Source organism: Terrapene carolina, unplaced genomic scaffold (assembly GCF_002925995.2).
Source record: "Terrapene carolina triunguis isolate 2854851 unplaced genomic scaffold, T_m_triunguis-2.0 Scaffold96, whole genome shotgun sequence".
Lineage (NCBI taxonomy): Eukaryota > Metazoa > Chordata > Testudines > Emydidae > Terrapene > Terrapene triunguis.
Genome location: NW_020664447.1, coordinates 2,110,448 through 2,131,527, shown reverse-complemented (window position 1 = coordinate 2,131,527; position 21,080 = coordinate 2,110,448). Strand labels below are relative to the sequence as shown.

Genomic DNA, 21,080 nt, shown 5'->3' with positions numbered 1-21,080 from the left:
ACAATTTTAATGGTATACTTAAAAAATATAGCAGAATATTCTTAAAGTAGAATGAAGCTAAAATGAGTAAACTTTGACACTTTCAAACGAAAATTAATTTTAATATGTATTTAGGTGACATACACCTTGTTCCAAGACACTGGCTTGTTTGAAATTTTCAAAATTCCAACAGAAGAATTCTTGAATTACTTTCGTGCACTAGAAAATGGCTACCGAGATATTCCCTGTAAGTAATGTCCAACTACGCTATATACATTTATTCCTTTATAATAAAACATGTAAGTATGTTTACTTATTATTTTATCCAGAATACTACAGATAGACAGTGTCTAATCTTAATGTTACCGGTATGGTAATTGGATTGTTTTTAATAAATCTCTTGTCTCATAATTTATAAAAAGTAGACCTACAACAAAAGATTTGGTGGGCTCCAAAATTGAGTCTGCTCACATTTAGTTTGAATATAATCTGGTAAAATGTTCATGAATAGTTCAGGAAGTTTTCAGATTGAGCCTGATCCAAAGTCTTTTGAAATCAGTAGGAGCCTATTCATTGACTTCAGTGAGTTTAGATCAGGCCTGTTAGGAATATAAATGCTTATTTATTATGCTAACCCTTAATTAACACTGCTATTCTTTTGTGGTAAAAGGAACATTCCTCCATACAGTCTAAACTTTTACTCCATTCTGTGATTTGTTCAAGACAATTAAACTTTTTTTCTTGTGCTATATACATGTCACGGCTGGGATATCAGTAAGTGGTGACAGCAGCTTGAATTTCAAAATTGATTAACAGTCATTTAATGTATTTTAAAGATATTAGCACAAGTTTTCTGGTCTTTCTGTTTATAGATGTCATTTACTTCAAAGTCATGTTATTCTTTGAATCTGTGTGCATGTGGATCCCACTGGCAGTGTGCATTCAGAAGTTTTATCAGCAGTATCCACTAGGGGTCAAACATGCACCTTCATGCCCTCCCACTCCTCTCCTAAGGCATAAAGGGAAAGCAACATTGCCCACCATTCAGTTCCTTCTAACCACTCCTTGGCAGAGAGTTGAAACAACATAATGTCCTTCCTTAGTATAGCTAGTTTGTTGTTACTGTAAACTTTTGATTTAGTTTTATCCATTGTATTTGATAGTGTAGTGTTTACTCTATACCCTGTTGGCAAAAATAGTAATCACCATCATAATAATAATAATAGATTTTAACTAAGATAAGCTGCTACCACTGACTGTTATTTTGAGAACATTCCAAGTGTAGTTGAAAGGCCAACAGAAACACTCTCAACTAATCATGATTGTTTGATATCACGAAGCAAAAAAACTTCCTGTGCAATGGATGTATGAACCAGAAAGTATGCATCCTGCAAGCTGAGGGTACTGAAACAGTCTTGAAGAAGGTATGATAGATGCGAGAACCACCATGTGAAATTTGGCATGGATAATATAAACATTGAAAAACCTGAGCTATGGTACAGGCCACCAACTCCCTTTCTTTTTCTGAATAAGGAAAATAAAATCCTTTTCCCTTGAAGCCAGAGGCACTGGCTCTGTTGTGTCCAGCTGTCGTAGAGATTCTGTTTCTTTCTGCATGGGCCTCCCATGCAAGTAGTCCCTGAAGAGGGGAATGGGTGGGTGGGTGTGGGGAGACATTTTACGGAATTGGAGGGTATACCCCTCTTGGATCACCTGCAAGACCCAGTGGTCTAAGGTAACTGCAGCCCAAGCCTCCTTGAAGAAAGAGAGATGGGAACCAAAAGGAAGGTAAGAAAGGTATCAATCCACAAAGTCTAGAGCAGTATCCTCAACTGAAGCATTAAACTGTTGTTTCTGAGATTGAAATGGCTGGGTAGAGGACAATGAAAATGGCTCTCTCTTTTGATACCTTTACCTCTTTCTCATCTGATCAGGTGGTAAAAATAATAATAAGAGGCGTAAAAATAAGAGGAGGTGGCTGGTTGAGATCTCTGTCTAGAAGAAAGCTGACATTTATAATGCTTCCTTCTAAAATTGGGGGTATATAGTCCCAGAAATCTAAGTGTGGTTCGAGTCCTTCAAGGAGTGCACAATGTGTCATCCCTTTTTTAATTAAACAGCTCTTTCCCATCAAATAGTAAGTCTTGCACTGTTCTTTGCACCTCCTTATGGGTACCCAAAGTAGATAACCATGAGTCTCTCCTCATGGTAACACCTGTAACCATCAGTCTTGGTCCTGTGTCAGCTGAGTCCAAACCTGCCAGAAAGGAGGTCTTAGCAATTAGTTGTCCCTCTAAACAAATGAATTTAAATTCCTCTTTGATATCTGATGGTAGTTTGTCCATGAAATCTGCTGTTCTGTACCACTAGATATAATTATATATTAATTATAGCTGGCCAGCCTAGCTTTATAATTTGCAATTCTGACCCAAAGACAAGCAGAAGAATAACCTTTTGGCCAAATAAATCTTATTTTTTTTGGCTCTTTTTCTTCGCAAGTAGACTTTATCTGTTTGGTCTTTTCATTAACCACAGTATCTACTAAGGATTTTGGTGCCAGGTACATACAGAAATACCCAAATCCCTTTTGTGGGGGGACTTAGTATTTATGTTCAGCCCTCTTTGAGGTCACTGTGATAGATGCCAAAGTAGCCACAAGTCCTTTGTGGGTTCAAAGATTCTTTCATTAATAAGATGAGCTATTCTGTTTTATGAAACTGGTTGAAGAATATCAAACAGTTTGTGTGTTTTCTAATGGACCAACTCCAAAGACACTTCAAGACATTCTGCCATTCTCCTTAAAAGCTCCTGATAAGCTTTAAAATCATTTGCAGTCAGGGGAATGGAGGAGACAACAACTTCATCCAGGGAACATGAGAAGCCCCTCAGAGATGGATTTTCTTGTGTTGTTGTAGCCATGTTGGTCCCAAGATATATGAGAGACAAGGTAGGAAAAGTAATATCTTTATTGGATGAACTTCTGTTGGTGGAAGGTGCAAGCTTTCAAACTACACAACATTTTTCTTTAGGTCTGGGAAAAGAAATCAGAGTGTCTGAGCTAAATACAAGTTGGGACAGATAGTTAAGCATAAGAGATAAATTTTATAAGGGATCACTTGAGATGGAATGGGCAATAAGGGTTAGATTGTTATGCAAAAGGGGTTGGACGTGAGCCATTAAGGGTTAGCATGAAGGTGCATATGTTACAGATTGTTGTAATGAGCCACGAAACCAGTATCCCTGTTAAATCCATGGTTTTTAGTGTCTAGGAGTGTTACGAATTTAAGTCCCCAGGCTTGCCATTTGAAGATGTTGTGTACGTTTCCTTTGAGGACAAGTATTGAAAAATAAGATATGGAGTGATCACTTTGTGAAAAGTGTTTGGCCATGGGTGATATGGTATTTTTGTCTTTTATCATTTTTCTGTGTGAGTTCATTTGAGAGCATAGTGATTATCTGGTTTCTCCCAGAGAGGAGTTGTTGGGGTATATGATGCACTAGGTATGGTATTCCACATATTGTGATAGGCATGTGTAGGACCCATGAATCTTGATAGGTGTTTGTAGGAGGTATTTATCATTGTAGCAGTGGAAGTATGTCTGCAGATTTTGCATCTGTTGTTCTGACAGGGTCTGGTGCCGCTTTGAGTTGGTGTGGCCTGGTCTGTGGGGAGCTTGCTTCTGATGCTGAGATTGGCGAGACTGGGGGGGTTGTTTGAAGGCCTTGAAGAGGGGTTCAGAAAAGATTTCTTTCAGAATGGTGGGTGACAACTAGGTGTCTGTGGTCAGTGCGGTTTTCTTTTCTTTATTGAAGCAGGTTCTCACAGTTTATGGGTGGCCCATTCCATGATGCAATCTACTTCTCTGGCGAAATGTTTGCATTTCTCCTTGTCCTCTGCAGAAAGTGATTATTGAATCTCAGAAACAGCCTGCCCTGTGGGAGAAGGGACAGACCTCCGAGGCAATTTAAATTCAGGTCTTGGGTGTGAAGCCGAATGATGACTTGGTGTTGAGGACAAAGAGGCCAGTGTGGCCAATGTTGACAAACATATGGGTAAAGCATATTAAACCAAGATGATGGACCCCAAAGAACGAAAGATGGCTCTTGTGGCAGAGCCCAAAATGCAGTGATTCTAGAGGCACCTCCTCTATTACATTCACTATCCCTCGATGGAGCCGATGAAGATGGTTGACACTCTGGGGACTAGTCTTAACTGGAGGCCTGTGATGACGAGGAGGAAAAAGAACCTTCCAAAAGACGATCTGGACCTGGAGGTGCTGAGGTATGGAAAGATTTCTCTGATCCTCAATGTGAGGTCTCAATGAAATCTTCATGACAGGCATTCGGTGTTCATGCTATGGTGGACATTTTTGACTTGCCCAATATAGGAGAGAAGTACAGTAAAGGAGACTCTGGTATCAGCTGTGCCTGTAAAGGAGTTACTAGCAGATGATCCCTGTACCGAGTGTAGGTAGCAGATATCTGATTTCCTTTTGCCCATAACCATCTACCTTGGTACTGTTTGAGTCCGCACCTGCTCTTTGATGCCTTTTGAGCTGGTGCCAAGGAGTCAGACTCTGTTCACATTAGTGCCAGGTGTTTTGCTGGTGCCAATATATAATGCCGCTTTGATTGCAATACTATGCAGAACAGTATTGAAAAATCCTTTGACTGTGTTGACGAACTCAGGTACTAGAAAAAGATGAAGTTGCACATGGTTCTGACTTGCTTGTGGCCACTTTAAATGAGTTCCTCAGTACCTGTACCTCTGATTTCTTGTGCGGTTCTGGAGACAGGGACTATTGCCAAGAGGATGGTTTGGCAGTATACTCCTTACTCCCACAGGCAGCCAGGGTGTCTGACTGTTCTAGTGGTTTTGTAATCTGAGATTTAGGGTTCTTATTAAATGAATGAGTTCTCTTTGAGCCTTTGGAGCCAGGAATCACCTCGCTTCTTGTTAGGCACTAGAAGTCTGGCTCTTTGGCAAAGCAACCAATGGCATCTTCAGCGGGTCAGTGAATAAATAAAATGCACTATTAGTCTGCAGCTTCACATACCTCAGATCACCTCTGAGTCTGATGCAACTCTCATGGATTTCTCTGTGAGAAAGAGTTTTTTAATCTTGATTCCCTGGATTTTTGAGTGCACTTTTTAAATACTCTACAGATTGTGCACTTAGATGTGACTCTCCCCTAAATAATATAGACATTCGTCATGTCCTTCCTTGAGGGGAATTACCATTCTACATGATAGGCATGGCTTAAAGCCAGGTGTTTAAGGTTCAGGCATAAAGACTAGACTTGATACCACAAAAGCCTAAAGCCTAACTAAAACTAAAACTTGCTAAAAAAATTTTTTTTGTTGTTGTTATTTGCTGACAGACTATGAAGGGACTACTACACTATATATTAAATACAGTGGATATAATTAAATGAAAATTTGACAGTAACAATAAACTGTACTAAGGAAGGACACCATGTTGTTCCAACTCTCTGCCAAAGGGTGGTTAGAAAGAACTGAGAGGTGGGCAGGGTTACTCAGCCTTTTATGCCCCCGGAAATGGAGCATGAGGGCATGAAGACTGCTGATAAAACTTCTGAACATCTGTGCAGAGGGCATATGCACACCATGAATGGGATCCACGTGCATGGAACATCTCGAAGAACAACGGTTACGGTAAAGTGTAAGTAACCTTTTTCGGGGGGATGGGGAGGGAAGGGATTTTCTTCTGTCTCTTGATAAATAGGAAATTAAGCATATTATTATGAACCTAACAGTGACATATTGATTCTGCAAACATCTCTCTTCCATAGTTATCCTTTTTATTAGGCTAAGATGAAAAGATCCACAATCCCTAGAAACAAATGAACTTGTGTATATGTTTGAGATAGGTAGCTCTCAATAATAAATGCATCATTTGATTAAAGGTAATTTAGTAGCTATTTTTGTATTATTGTCTTTATAAATACATTTCTAGTCCCAGCACTGGGCAATTAAAACACAAAACACAGTTCACATTAGTTTTATAGTTCATTTCACTGTTCCCCATGTATAGTCAATCAGTTTCTCCTATTGTATGGGTGTTTCACACAACAGAGGAGATGACATTTTTAATAGAAAAATATAATTCTAAAACCACAAACTTTACACACACACACACACACACACACACACACACACACACACACACACAAAACAAGATAATTCTGAGGTGAAAGTATTTGTTCTTCTTTGAGTGATTGCACATGTCCGTTCCACTGTCGATACATGCATGCCTTGTGCACAATTATTGAAGATTTTTCCATCAGCAATACCCATCGGGGCAGCATGAGTGCCCTCTGGTGCTTTGCACCAGTGCAAACAGGTATAAAGGGCCATGCTGCCCCCCTAACACCTCTCAGTTCCTTCCTATCACTGGTGATGGTTATTGGATCTGTGATCTTTGCATTTGCAAGTCTTCCTTCCCTTCTTGTGTGTATTTGGTATTTGTTGTGTTAATTTAGTCTAGAGTAGTGTATTTGGTACACAGTTAGTGACTACAGTAAGTTTAGCTTACTTCTTAGTGAAGCTCAGTCTCCAGTGCTCATTTGGGTACTGGGTCTGGTATCGGACTCATGCCATGTTCTGCCAGCTTCAAGGCCTGTCACTATTGTGGCAAACCTATGCCTGTGAGTGATCCTCTTCCCAACTGCCTTAAATGGCTGGGGTAAGTGTATGTTGATTACAAATGTCACATTTATAGAGGGTTCAAACCTCATTTGATAAAGGACATGGCTGCCAGGTTCATGTACTTACCCATGGAGTCTGCATTTCACGCTCCATTGGAACCTTCCTGCTGAGAACTGGTACCGAGCATGTCTGAGTCTGCCAGGAGTACTCTGCCTGTTTGATTTGAATCTATAGGCAGACATTCTTCGCTGGTATCAAAGAAAAGACTTAATAAGTCCTTGAAGGACTCAGTACTGGGGCCTTCAAAATCTTGAGGCAAGGACACTGATGGGCACTCAAAGAAGAGGCACCCCCAGATAAAGGCACCCCCTGTGTGAAAAGAGTGATTGTTGACTCTGGAGCCCAGGAAAGGCCCATTGAGACCGATCCCAAGACCAGCACAGCTAGCAGTACTGCAGGGTCAGGAGCCTTTGGCAGTGCCTTGTGCACCCAAGACATTTGAGGCAACATAGGAACTACTGAACTTCTTGATACCGGTTTCACCCACAGTGCAAGACTCCGGTCTAATACTAGGATCAGATGAGTTAGATCCTTCAGTGCCAGTTCCAGCCCCGGTGCACCATTTGGCACTGGTGGCTGCTGCTGTTGGCGCATCTCAGTGGCTTCCATAGAGGGGGAATCCTGCAATGATCTTGCTGGTGCCTCCATCACCAGCCTCGCAACTGGTCTCCCCAGTACCAAGGGAAGCAGCTCCCCCGTGGCCAGAGGAAGTGGACTCTTCTTCCTCATCGTACTCTGAGGTCTGCTCCTATGCTTCCAGACCCAAGCAACCCCAGCAGCCCTAGTGAGGTGCCTACCCTCCATGGTTCAGATCTCAACCTAAAGACCAATGGCCAGCATATAGGTAGGTCCTGCCTCAGTATCAGTGGCCTTTTGGAGCTCTTGGGGCTTCCCCCCAAGCTCTGTGACATCCCCGCTCCCGTCCCACCCTCCCACATCAAGTAAGCACTGGGAACATATGCACCAGGGTCACCACTCCCACTGTTCCGGTACCAGGACTGGTACCATGCCAGGGAAGTTGCTTACTCGGGACTCTCCTGTGCAGAAGTTGGACTAAGGACCTCCTCAACAGCCATTAGCCTCTTCATCTTCGTTTCTGGATGTGGTGGTAGTTGCGGAGTCTACCTCGCCTCTGTCAGATGACTTCAAGGCCCATCAAGACTTGCTAAAAAAGGGTGGATGCGTCTGAAAGAGGTGCAAAAAAAGTCTCACAGATTGGTGGACATTTGAACCTCTACAGGTCCCTCTAGGGTAGTTCTCCCTATTCATGAAGCTATCCTAGAGCCCATTAAGAGTTTATGGCAGGACTCCATCCTCCCTTCTTCCCACTGCTAAAAGGGTGGACAGGAGATGATATGTCCCTTTCCAGGGATATGAAAATTTTTACAACCACCTACATCCTGGTTCCCTGGTAATGTCTGCTGCAAACATAAAGGAGAGACAGGAACATCAGGCCTCAACCCTGAAAGGCAAAGAAACAAGGAAGCTGGATCTCTTAGGAAGACTTATTCCACACCAGGTTTACAACTGAGAATTGTGAGCCAGCAGGCTCTTCTGGGTTCATATGATTTTAGCCTGTGGGATAACGTTCTGAAGTTTAAAGACAAACTTCTGGATGATGCTAAGCAGGAGTTCACTGCTCTGGTAGATGAGGGAAAATTAGTTGTCAGGTCAGCTTTACAAGTGAGCCCAGATGTGGCAGACTCTGTGGTTTGAGCTATGGCTTCTGTGGCGTTCATCTTGGCTGCAGTCACCAGGTCTTGGCGCCAGAGGTGAAGCAAACTATACAAGACCTCCCATTCTAAGGTCCCTTGTTCTTCTTTGAAAAGATGGACGAGAGACTTCATAGCCTTAAGTATTCAAGGGTGACCCTTAAGTCACTGGGAATTTATACACCAGCGATGAAGAGAAAACCATTCTATCCGCAGCAGTCCCAGTGCTTCCACCCTCTCATAGCTCAGAGACAGGACCTGTCAAGAAAGACGGGTAGAAGTTATAAGAGACGTCCTCCACGTCCCTCCTCCTCTACAGCTGCTAGTTCTAGGCAAATCATATCTTCAAAGCAAACATTTTGACCTGTTAGTCGAGAGCAGCCTACCACTTTCCAGAGTACCATCTTTTTTGCCAACTGCCTATCCCACTTCTTAAGTGCTTGGTCCTGTATTACCATGAATCAGTGGGTCCTAAGCATGGTGGAACTGATATACACCCTTCAATTTATTTCTATCCCCATTCCCAGTCCCTCTTCAGGGACCACTTTCATGAGAACCTGCTGCTACGGGAGGTCCAGTCTGTACTCCTCATGGGAGCCATAGAGAATGTTCTCATATCTTCCCAAGGAATGGGATTCTATTCCCAATACTTTCTAATCCCAGAGGCAAAGGGGGGAGGGGCTCAGGCCTAGTTTAGCTCTAAGGCAATTGAATAAGTTTCTGAAGAAAACAAAATTCCGGATGGCTACTCTGGCTTCTGTTATTCCCTCCTCAGAGATCAGGGACTGGTACGGTGCTCTCAATTTAAGGGACGTTTATTTTCATATGTCAATTCATCAAAGACACAGAAAGTTCCTCAGAGTTATGCCTTTTGGCCTGTCAGCAGCGCCTCGCATGTTCACAAAATGCATATCAATAGTAGCAGCGTTCCTGGGAAGGTCGGTAATGCATGTGTTCCCTCACCTAGATGACTGGCTAGTGAGAGGCCTATCCAGATATCAAGTACTCTCTAGAATAGCTGCTATCCAGTCAATTTTCCAAATGCAAGGGCTTTAATCAATACAGAGAAATCTATCCTGACTCCAGTTCAAAAAATAGAATTCATTGCAGCAGTCCTGGACTCTACTCTGTACAGGCCATGGCATTCCTGCCATTGCAGAGGTTGCAAGTAATGCAGCTCTAGTAATGCACTAGATCTAAAGACACATCCTTTGACTACAATTCAGTATTGCCTCAGAAATCTAGGGCACATGGTGGTGTGCACTTACATGGTCCAACATCCCTGAATGCACTTCAGAGAGCTACAGAGTTTGCTCACCTCATTGTATTCTCCACCACACCATCGTATGGACAGCATGGTTCAGGTGCCTTGTCGAGTCTTGTCCTCCCCAGACCAGTGGATAGACCTATCAAATGTTTGTGGAGGAGGCCCATTTGCTCCTCCTTAACAGACATTCACCTTAGTCACAAATGCATTGGATCTGGGAGCTCACTTAGGCCCCCTTCAGACTCAGGGGCTTTGGTCTTCACAAGATCTAGATCTCCATATAAATATCAGGAAGCTGTAGGCCACCTGTTTGGCTTGCATGCCATTCCTCCCGCATATCACAGGGTGGAATTTGTTAGTGCTTGCAGATAACGCAGCAGCCATGTTTTATGTAAACAAACAGTGGGGAGCCCAGTTGACAAAGTTATGCCTAGAGGCAATCTTGCTTTGGAACTTCTGCATAGCCAGGTCATAGACTCATAGACTTTAAGGTCAGAAAGGTCATTGCAGGCCACAGAACCTCAGCCACCCACTCCTGTAATAACCTCTAGCTGAGTTACTGAAGTCTTCAAATCATGAAAATACTCCTGGGGGAATTGTGTGCCACTGCGTGTGCATAGAATTCATGTCCCCTGCAGATTTCTTTGCTTCCCTGCAGAAAAATGACTTTCTGATGGGTCATGTGCCCCTCCCCAGCAGCATGGGTGCATTGTTTCAAGTGCCTAGAGCATCTGATGGAGAGGTAAATCACTTCTGGGGGATGAGGGCGGGGGGCAGGGCTGGGGACACCCTGGCCGTTGGCTCCTACCCTGCACCGGGTTCAGCTGCTAGTCCCGACTGGGCTATGGTCAGGGGAGCACAGGACTCCCTTTTTCCCTGCAAGGAACAGCCGGAGCCACTCCCAGAAAACTCCCCCGGCTGCAGGAAGCTCCACCCCTTCTTCCTATCACTCAGCTGTGGGGGAAGGGGTCACTATACTGGGAGCTGCTGCTCCCCTGCTCATCCAATCCCCGTACATGTCGACACCCCCATACCCAGACCTCCCCACTGAACCTCACCCTCCCTGCATCCAAACCCCCATCTCCTGCACCTGGGAGCCTGCCGCTGAGTCCCACCCTCTGCATGTGGAGCCCCTCTTCACTAGACCCCCTCGCCAAGCCCCACCCCACCCTGCACCTGGACCTCCACCACTGCACCTGGATCGCCACCCCACACTCAAACTCCACCCTGATGAGCCCCACTCCCCTGCACCTGGACCACCCCAGTGAGCTTCTCACATCCAGATCCCCACCCTATTGACTCCCGGGCCGGCTCCATCCAGACTCCCACCCCACCAAGTCTATTCCCCTAGCTGAGTCCCTCACACCCATCCCCCCACATCCAGATCCTCTCTGCTGAGCTGCAGCAACCTTCACCCCACTTTAGAATCCCGTTGTCCTGCACTTGGAACCACCCAACGAGCCCCTGTGCTTCCAGATCCTCCCCGCACCCCCCACTGAGCCACCCACACCCAGATTGTCCCACACAGAACCCTCTCACACCACACCTGGATCCCCCCACACTAAGTCCCTCCACACTTGGAACCTGTTGGGCTGAGCCTGCCTGCCCACGCCTAGTGAGCCTGGTGCAGAGGGGTAGGGCCCAGGGGTGTTTCTGAGGCAGGCTCGGTCCTTGCACTGTCAGGATTGGATGCAGCCTCACAGCCAATTCTGTGTCCCAGGGGGAGGGGGTGGGCTGGACGGTGATCTCCCACCTCGATGCAGACAGTGGCCTCTGCTCTCCACTGCCACGCTGGAGCCTCCCCATTTATATATTGACAAATAAAATTTGCAGAATTTTGCAGAATTTTAAAATGTGTGCAGAATTTTTAAATTTTTTGGTGCATAATTCCCTCAGGAGTAAAGATAATCCACCATTTACACTCGTTTAAACCTGCAAATGAACCATGCCCCATGCTGCAGAGGAAGGTGAAAACCCCCCAGGATCTCTGCCAATTTGACCTGGCGGAAAATTCCTTCCCAACCCCAAATATGGCAGTCAGTTAGACTCAGAGCATGTGGGCAAGACCTACCAGCCAGACACCTGGGAAAGAATTCTCTGTAGTATCTCTGAGCCCTCTCCATCTGGTGTCCCATCCCCAGCCATTTGCTGCTATCCTATCACCAGATATTCGCTGCTATCAGTCGCAGATTGGCTACATGCCATTGTAGACAGTCTCCTCGTACCTTCTGCTCCATAAACTTATCAAGGTCAGTCTTAAAGCCAGTTAGGTTTTTTTGCCCCCATTGCTCTCCTTGGAAGGCTGTTCGAGAACTTCACTCCTCTAATGATTAGAAACTTTTGTCTAATTTCAAGCCTAAACTTGTTGCTGGCCAGTTTGTATCCATCAACCTGAAAGTGGCTTACCTTCCAGAGGTCCAGAACACTCTGGCAGACCACCTGACCACATCGTTTGCAGGTCACCACAAGTGGACCCTTTGTCCAGATGTGTCTAAGGCCATTTTCCAGTGGCAGGGAACTCTCCAAGTGGACCTGATTGTAACAAAAGAGAAAAAAATAATCTTTTTTGTTCCCAGGTGGGTCATGGCCTGTGGTCTCTGACAGATGCTTTCCTTTTGACCTGTTTAAAAAAGGCATGCTGTATGCCTTTCCTCCAGGTCTGCTCTTGCCAAGGTCTTGTCCAAACTCAAGCAAGACTGTGCTCACATTATACTAATAGCTCCAGCGTCGCCTCATCCAAATTGGTTTTCAGCTCTATTGGTCAGCTCTTCTCTGTCGCTTCTGAGAGATGCGGACATGATCTCCCAGAACAAGGGCCGCCTCCTCCATCCCAACTTACTGGCCCTCCACCTGACAGAGTGAATGCTTCATGGTTGACATCCTCAGAATGAGATTGCACTAAAGGAGTACAGGAAATTCTTCTAAACAGTAGGAAGCCTTCAACTTGGTCTACTTAACTTGCTAAATGGAAGAGATTCTCCATTTGGTCTATCAAATAAGTGTCCACACAGCCCAAGTTTCAATTCCCCATATCGTGGACTATCTCCTGTTCCTGAAACAAGGACTAGCCTGTAGTTCCATCAGAGTCCACCTGGCAGCTATCTTAGCTTTCCACTATGCAGTGTTATAACTGATCAAACCCCTAAGTCCATCAGATTTCTAAAGCGTTTGGACAGGTCATACCCACAGATCAACAGCCTGATTCCACAATGGAACTTGAATTTAGTTCGAACGGAGTTGATGGTTCCCCTGCCTTTGAGCCACTAGCAACTTGTTCCCTATTACACCTATCTATGAAAATGGTATTCTTGGTCACTATTACCTCAGCCAGGAGAGTAAGAAAATTGCGAGCCTTAGTGTTGGATCCTCCTTATACAGCATTCTTCAAGGACAAGGTTTTCCTTCAACCTCATCCAAAGTTCCTGACTAAGGTAGTTTCCGATTTTCACATTAATCAAAACATTTACTTACCAACCTTCTTTACAAAGCCTCATTCAAGTAAGTGGGAAGAGAGACTCCATTCTCTAGATGTTAGAAGATCTTTGGGGTTTTTTATCTGGATTGGACTAGGCCTTTCAGGTCATCCTCACTGCTATTTGTCATGATTTCAGACAGAGTAAAGGGCCACTCAGAGAATATCCTCCTGGATTTCCGGCTATATTCATTTATGCTACTGTTTGGCTGATTTGGAACCTCCAACTAAAGTGGTGTCTCCCTCAATTAGATCACATGCAGTTTCTGTGGCCTCTCTAGCTTGTGTGTCCATCCTGGACATTTGTAAGGTGGCAACCTGGTTTTCAATCCACACATTTACCTCCTGCTATGCCATTGCTCATCTGTCTAGAGATGATGCCTGATTTTGATAGGTAGTCCTACAATCCCTATTCAAGTAGAGTCTAAACCCACCTCCATCTTGAACTGCCTGTGAGTCTCCTACAATGGAATGGACATGAGCAATCACTTGAAGAAAAAACAGTTACCTACCTTTCCATAACTGTTGTTCTTCAAGATGTGCTGCACATGTCCATTCCATGACCCGCCTTTTTTCCCCTCTCTATTGGAGTCTTTCTGGTAGGAAGGAATTAAAGAGGGTTGAGGCCAACGTGGCCCTTTGTACCTGTGTGCAGTGGCATGAGACATCAGAGGGCAATCATGCTGAGTGGTGGGTACTGCTGAGGGAAAAATCTCCAACAATTGTACACGAGGTACGCACATCTACAGTGGAATGGACATGTGTGATACATCTCAAAGAACAGTTAAGGAAAGTAGGTAACCGGTTTGGGGAGAGGGTTGGTTTTTGTTCTGTTTTTTTGTTTGTTTTTACAACTGACTAGATTTTTATTTTGACAGTGTCAAAATAAATCAGTCGCTGGAATTCTTACTGGTTTCAAAATAGTTTATTACATGTTCTATAACATCTTTGATCCTTTACAGAAAATAAAATACAAAACAAAAGCAGTTAGGTAAGTGCTAAACAAAATAAGGACAAAGGCAACAAGTTTGAAATGAGTAAAAGTTTATAATAAGCACAATTAGTCTGTGGAACTCATTGCCACAAGATTACACAATGGAGTCTTGGTCCATGACTAGGTCTCTTAAGTGCTATAGTAGTAATAATAATAATAGTAAAAACAATAATAACAACATTTAGACCAAGAACTTAGAAGGATGCAAATCAAGGAGATAGGGATTGTGAGAACATTAACTATTATATTTGATAGACTTAGAAAAAAGTTTGGAAGAGATATAAACACTCAAGCTTCAGGGCATAAACCAACTCTATCTAAGAAGATTAGAAAGAAACTTTCCCTGTGAGTTAGCCATTTAATAATTTCCCATTTTGGGTTTCTTGCATTTGTGTGTATCAGACAGAATACTTGGCTAAGTGGACCATTAGTCTAGTGTTGGTATGACAATTCCATTGTTTCTATTTTTCATCCTTTTTATATTTCCTGCTTTTGGTAATATTTCTCCATAGCGTTAAAGTTGTTTAAATATAGATCATTGTTCTGATGAATTTTATTTAATATTGTGATGTTCATGGATTAATGTATTTTTAAATTCAAATGGTAGTTTTAAAAAATATAAAAATTGTAAATGTGAAGCATGGCCTCTTATTTTCCTTTATGTAGGCCTGGATCCTTAAAATATTAATGTTCAATTATTATTTTGACATGCTGCCAAAATTGTCCTCAGGAATGCAAGCAAGAGAAGGGAAATGACAATTCGACAGTTTATAACTCAGCCAGATCTGAATGGAAGTTAATGGAAGAAGCAAAAGGAATTTCTGTAGAGCTTTGTCCTTACCAAATTTCAAAGGCCTACTACAAACAATGGAGATGTTAGTTTCTCTCCCCCCCCCCCCAAAAAAAAGTCACAAGAATCTTTTATAATGCAAACTATTAAGCAACCTAAATATGGGAGCTCCTCCCATAATACTTAGAAAAAACAGTAGAAAGAACTTGTAGTTCCTGAATACTTTGTTCATTTTTAGATCACAATCGTGTACATGCCACAGATGTTCTTCATGCAGTATGGTATCTCACAACACGGCCCATTCCTGGGTTTCAGCAAATTCACAGTGATCATATAATGGAAAGTGACCTGGGTATGTATCAATATTAATTTTTATGTTTCTATCTTCAGTAAATTTTTCAGAATATTTTAATCAAACTAGAATAATTACCATGGATAAATTGAACAGTAATCTGAAAAAAAAATGCATAGTTCTTAAATATTTTAAAGTTGAAAGATAAGACAGTAGCAATATATGCCATTTGCAAGCAGTATGTACCTGATTTTAGGATAATTAATTGATTGAATAGTTGCTGATATGCTTGGCTCTTGAGCTAAGAATACTGTTTCACTGAGATAAGTTTCTTTTTCTGAATGAGACCTATATCTTCTGCTGCAGTCAGCATGTTTCTAGTAATTGAAATACATTAGGCTAATATTTCTTTATTTAATTAGTAAATTAAACATCTCAAACTAAAAATACCTAAGATTAAACTATTTAACATAAATGTAGCTCTGCTTAATGGTTCCAATGTAAAAATAAAATTGTCCTGAACAACCGAGGGTCTTATTTTACTTAGTATATACAGCTATTTATCTTTTCAGTGAAGGCCAGGAAGAATCAGGGATGGTAAATCCAGAATTTGAAGTACCTTTGTTTTTCTAAATACGTTTGGCAAGTCCAAATAATCCTTTGTACTCTGTGTTTTTGAAGCCAATTTTTTATTGTACTTGTTTAAAGAAAAAAACCTCAGTGGCAACATTCCTGGAGAAGTCCTACATCATAATAACGAAAATAATAATGGCTGGTTCTTCATAATAGATCTCAAAGGTCTTTACAATCTTTTAATGTATTTTTCCCTTACAACATCTCTGTAAGGTAGAGAAGCACTGTTATTCCCATTAGAGATGCTAAGCAACTTTCCTAGAATCACATAGGCAGAACAGAGAATTGAACCTAGGTTTCTCATTTCCTAAGCAAGGGCCCTAACCTTTGGACCATCCATCCTGCAAGTACAGTGGAGTAAAATGCATCTGTAATCATAGGTTTATAGTATCCAAGTTATAAACAAGTGTGTGAAAAAGTCAGATTAATAAAAGTACTATTATATTCTCTTAGGATTGTGTGATCACATTCAAACACTGAATATTTATCAGATCCAGCAGATCTTTGAAAAACTTCTTGAATGTGCCATTGCAATACTGTCTGCATAAGCCAACCAGTGTAAATGTCTATAGAATGGGAAACTGGTGATTTTTTTTTTGTATGTAATGTGTATTGAATGGAATAAACATATAGAGATATCTAATATTTAAATATAGTGCAACTTTGCTTCTAAGTATCTAAATCCATAGAATACGTTTGGTAAGGTGCCAAATATGTGTGTTTTACAAACTGCTGAAATATAAAGTTGCTTTTGTGAAACTTGAGAAAAGGATATTGCCCACAGATTTTTATAGTTGCACTCATACCTAGTGCGGAGATAAAGGAAGAAGGAGGCACGCGTCACCCTGGGTGATCGCTACTTCCCACCACCCAACACAGATGTAATGAGGTTGAGTAGTGCCCGTATAAGAAAAATTAAAACTACTGATTATTCCTCAAAAAAAGGTTTTTAATGACTTTTGACTATAAAGGCAACACAGACAAAATAAGAAAAGCAAGAATAAAGACCAACACTGAATAAGGATTAATATAAATGGCAAGTTATACTGAAGACAAGCACAAGTACATGTAAAGTTATTATTCATCAGCTACTTACTACTATTCTTAACACTATAGTATCGATACAGACTTGAGATCAATTCAGCTCGAGCAACCAGACTTCTTTACTCCATAAACTTACCCTGCATTCGTCTGAAAATACGTTACCCTTCAGTCAGCCGTTTTCCGCACTGGCCAGGTACAGACGGTCGAGAAATGCACGCCCCTTCGGCTCATGGGATGTGGGTCAAGTTTCCTTTATGACCGAAACACACACACAGTCCCGTGCCTTCATACTTTTTATCTGATCTGTCGGCCGTGTCTTAAAACAGACCAACCAATAGGGTCAGCCAAATCTTTAATGTGGTTAGCGTTGTCGCTTTGACGTATAATTTATGCTTACTTATTTCCTTGTAGCCAATTGTTTTAAATGTGGGTTAGACAAGCTGTGCCTGGGGGCACAACTTATCTCGCTTTATAGGAGTCAGCATACTGTGTTATCTGGTTGCAGCGCGTTTTGACTACAATTCTTAGCTTACTTCTGCAAAGTTTGCCCTTTTTACCTCTGCAAAGCGTGCCCTTTTTACCTTTGAAAAGCGGAAGTTTGAGGCCTAATATTGACAATACCTTTGTTCATTTTAAGCTTGGCAATACTTTTGTTCACAGATTAATCACACCTAGATGTACAGAGTAGTATCCTGGCCTGTTTGAAGTCAGTAGGTGTTTTGCCATTGACTTCAACAGGACCAGAATTTCATCTAGAAACATGAAGGCCAAAAGGGACCTTGTGATGATCTAATCTAACTCCCTTTGGAACAGCCAACCCCCACTTCTTGGCAAACATCTGGCTCCTGTTTCATGGGATTGTAGCCAGGACTTTCTGGAGAAAGATAGAAAAGGGCAAAAATATCTTCCCTCCCCCAAAGTAAAAAGGATAAAATTATTGTTTTACTGCCTGGCAAGAGCAACATGCTCGCGGACTGCCTGAGCAGGGTTTTCTCCCAACAGCACGAGTGGTCCCTGTACAGGGAGGTGGCCAGCTGGATCTTTCTACAGTGGGGTACTCCCCAGGTAGACTTGTTCGCCACCGCCCAGAATCGCCAGTGTCCCCAATTCCGCTCCAGAGCGGGAAGGGGCGACAGAGCGATATCCGATGCGTTCCTGCTCCCATGGTCGGGGGCCCTGTTTTACGCCTTCCCGCCCTTCCCCCTGATAGGCAGGGTCCTACAGAAGGTGAAGTCAGACGGGGCTCGGGTTATCCTCAAAGCCCCGGATTGGGCCCGTCAACATTGGTACGGGACCCTACTGCATCTCTTAGCGGCCCCCCCTCGCAGGTTACCGCTCCGCCCGGACCTCCTCTCTCAAGAGGAAGGTCGTCTCCTCCATCCCAACCTAGCCCCGCTCCACCCGACAGCGTGGCTGCTCCATGGTTGAATGAGGAGGAAGGGAGGTGTTCTGAGGATGTGAGACGGGTTCTGCTGGAAAGTAGGAAACCCTCCACGCGTAGAACCTACCTGGCCAAGTGGTATCGGTTCTCTAGGTGGGCAAGGGATAGAGGTTCCTCTCCCTCTTCCGCATCTATCCAGCTTGTCTTCGATTACCTCCTGTCCCGTAGGACCCAAGGGCTGGCGCCCTCCTCTATCAGGGTGCACCTGGCGGCCATTTTGGCTTTCCACCCCCCGGTGCAGGGCCTGTTGGTGTTTTCACATCACATGACGTCCCAGTTTCTAAAAGGGTTAGATCGGGCATTCCCTTACGCCAGACCCCCTGTCCCGCTCTGGGACCTAGACCTAGTCCTCTCCCGCCTCACAGGGCCTCCCTTTGAACCCTTGGCCACGTGTTCGTGGTCCCACTTGTCGTGGAAGGTGGCTTTCTTAGTGGCTAGCACCTCAGCCCGCGGGGTCTCCGAGCTCAGGGCCCTGACCTCTGAACCACCGTATACAGTCTTCCACAAGGACAAGGTTCAGCTCCGCCCTCACCCTGCCTTTTTGCCAAAGGTAGTCTTGGCTTTCCACATGGATCAGGATATTTTCCTCCCGGTCCTCTGTCCTAAGCCCCATTTCTCCAATGAGGAACGCCGCCTGCACATGTTGGATGTGCACAGAGCGCTGGCTTTTTACCTGGACAGAACCAGGCCATTTAGGAAGTCCCCCTAGCTTTTTATCGCATCAGCCGAGCGCATGAGGGGACGACCGGTTTCCACCCAGCGGATTTCCCGCTGGATTACCTCATGCATTCGCACCTGTTATGACCTGGCAGGGGTTCCCCCGCCTCCTATAGTAAAGGCTCATTCGACGAGAGCCCAGGCCTCGTCAGCGGCCTATGTGGCTCATGTCCCTATTCAGGACATCTGCAGGGCTGCTACGTGGTCCTCTGTCCACACCTTCTCGTCGCACTGTGCGATTGTCTTCCAAACAAGGGGTGACGCCGGGTTTGGTAGGGTGGTGCTCCGCCCGGGTAACCCTTAAAACTTTACACTTAAACTCCTACCCGCCTCCATCAGGTATAGCGTGGAGTCACCTATAGTGGAATACACATGAGCAATTACTCGAAGAAGAAAGGACAGTTACCTGTTCCGTAACTGGCGTTCTTCGAGATGTGTTGCTCAGGTGTATTCCACATCCCGCCCTCCTTCCCCTCTGTCAGAGTTGTCTGACAAGAAGGAACTGAGGGTGGGGGGAGCACGCAGCCCCCTTTATGGCGCGATATGTCGGCGCCACTCCAGGGGTCGCAGCGGTGCTCCCCCACTACGGATACTGCTAAGGGAAAAACTGCCAGCACCAGTGCATGTGGCGAGCACGCACACCTCTAGTGGAATACACCTGAGCAACACATCTCAAAGAATGCCAGTTACGGAACAGGTAACTGTCCTATCCACCTTTTATTATGAGGTGTTGAAAAGACACACATTATAGCATCTTATGTGAAAAGATAGCAACTTAAGACAGGAAAAAATTGTGTGGAGAGTTCCATATCATACAGATTTCCCTCTTCTGTCTGAATGGGGGGAGGAATCCTCCTCTGCAGTATCTCACACTTCCCACAGAGGCTTCTCCATGCGTTTGGGGAGGCCAGGGAAGAGTGGACAGGCTGGGGGAGGGGAGAATGTAGGAGTCGCATATTGTTCTCCTTTTGGGCTTGTTGAGTTTAGGGAGGAAAAGTAATACCCACCCCTACTGTGGTGATTCCTGTTTTAAGAGGGAGAAAAGTCCCAGGACTGCCGATGGCAGCAAGGGAGTAGGGTGGGGGGTGGGGAAAGAGGGATGCGGGGGACACATGCTGAGTGACTCAGTGCCAGTGGGGGAAATAGCCTCCTTGTGGATCTTCAGGATCTGTGGCGTTTGGTCCAGACCTGCACCTGTTCACCATGCTGGCAAACTCCCCCTCACAATGAAACAAGTTTTGAGGTGGTAAGTTAGTGGGTATGCCTACATAGAAAAAGCTGTACATGGGCTAGCCTACCAGAGCCATCTTGAATCTAGCTGGTACAGGTAACAAAGCATTGAAGAACACAGCACAGCATGGGCTTCAGCGTGGGCTAGTAAGCAGAATACATACATAGGGTCTATGCTGGGCTGGTACTACCATCATTGAATTCTGGATGATTGAGGGTGCCCTGGTAAATAACATCCCAGAAGTCTGGCAAATGGACATCTGAAGAAGTCTGTGGAACCATAGGAACCTGTAGGTCAATATAAGTTGAACAATATTACTGTTGCTTGCTCTCTTATCTTCATGGCTACCGTGGCAATCAGATTTAAAGAGGAAAGGCATAAGCCAGAAGATCAGTCAGAGGACTATCAGTGTATCTGCTCTCCAAGCATTGGTGTGCTAGTGCCAGGAGCAGAACTTTGATAACTTTTTTCTTGAATCAGTTAATGAAGATGTTCACGGAAGGGAGTAACCACTAGAGCTGGTCAGGAATTTTTGAATCATTTTTCATTGAAAAATCTAATTCATGTAAACTGAAAACTGTTCGTGAATCAGTGTCAGCTTCGACAAATCTCCCAACTTGAATTTTTTGTTCATAATTGTCAAAATGTCAAAACAAAAAATTCTGGTTTTCAAGTTTGAAATGACTTTTCATATAGAAAGTTAAGCTACCAAGAAAACAAAACATTTGAAAATTATCAAAACGTTTCAATTGATCCAAACTGAAAAGCTTTTCCCTTTT

At 43.8% G+C, this 21,080-nt stretch overlaps 1 protein-coding gene across 1 annotated transcript in view; it reads left to right on the top strand.

Annotated features, from left to right (window-relative positions):
• PDE3B (phosphodiesterase 3B) overlaps positions 1 to 21,080 on the top strand; it is a 297,944-nt gene that overhangs the window by 244,139 nt on the left and 32,725 nt on the right. Inside the window, exons 10-11 of the mRNA XM_024202160.2 lie at positions 115 to 226; positions 15,182 to 15,295. Coding sequence (XP_024057928.2) covers positions 115 to 226; positions 15,182 to 15,295 — 226 coding nt within the window. The remainder of the gene's footprint in view (positions 1 to 114; positions 227 to 15,181; positions 15,296 to 21,080) is intronic.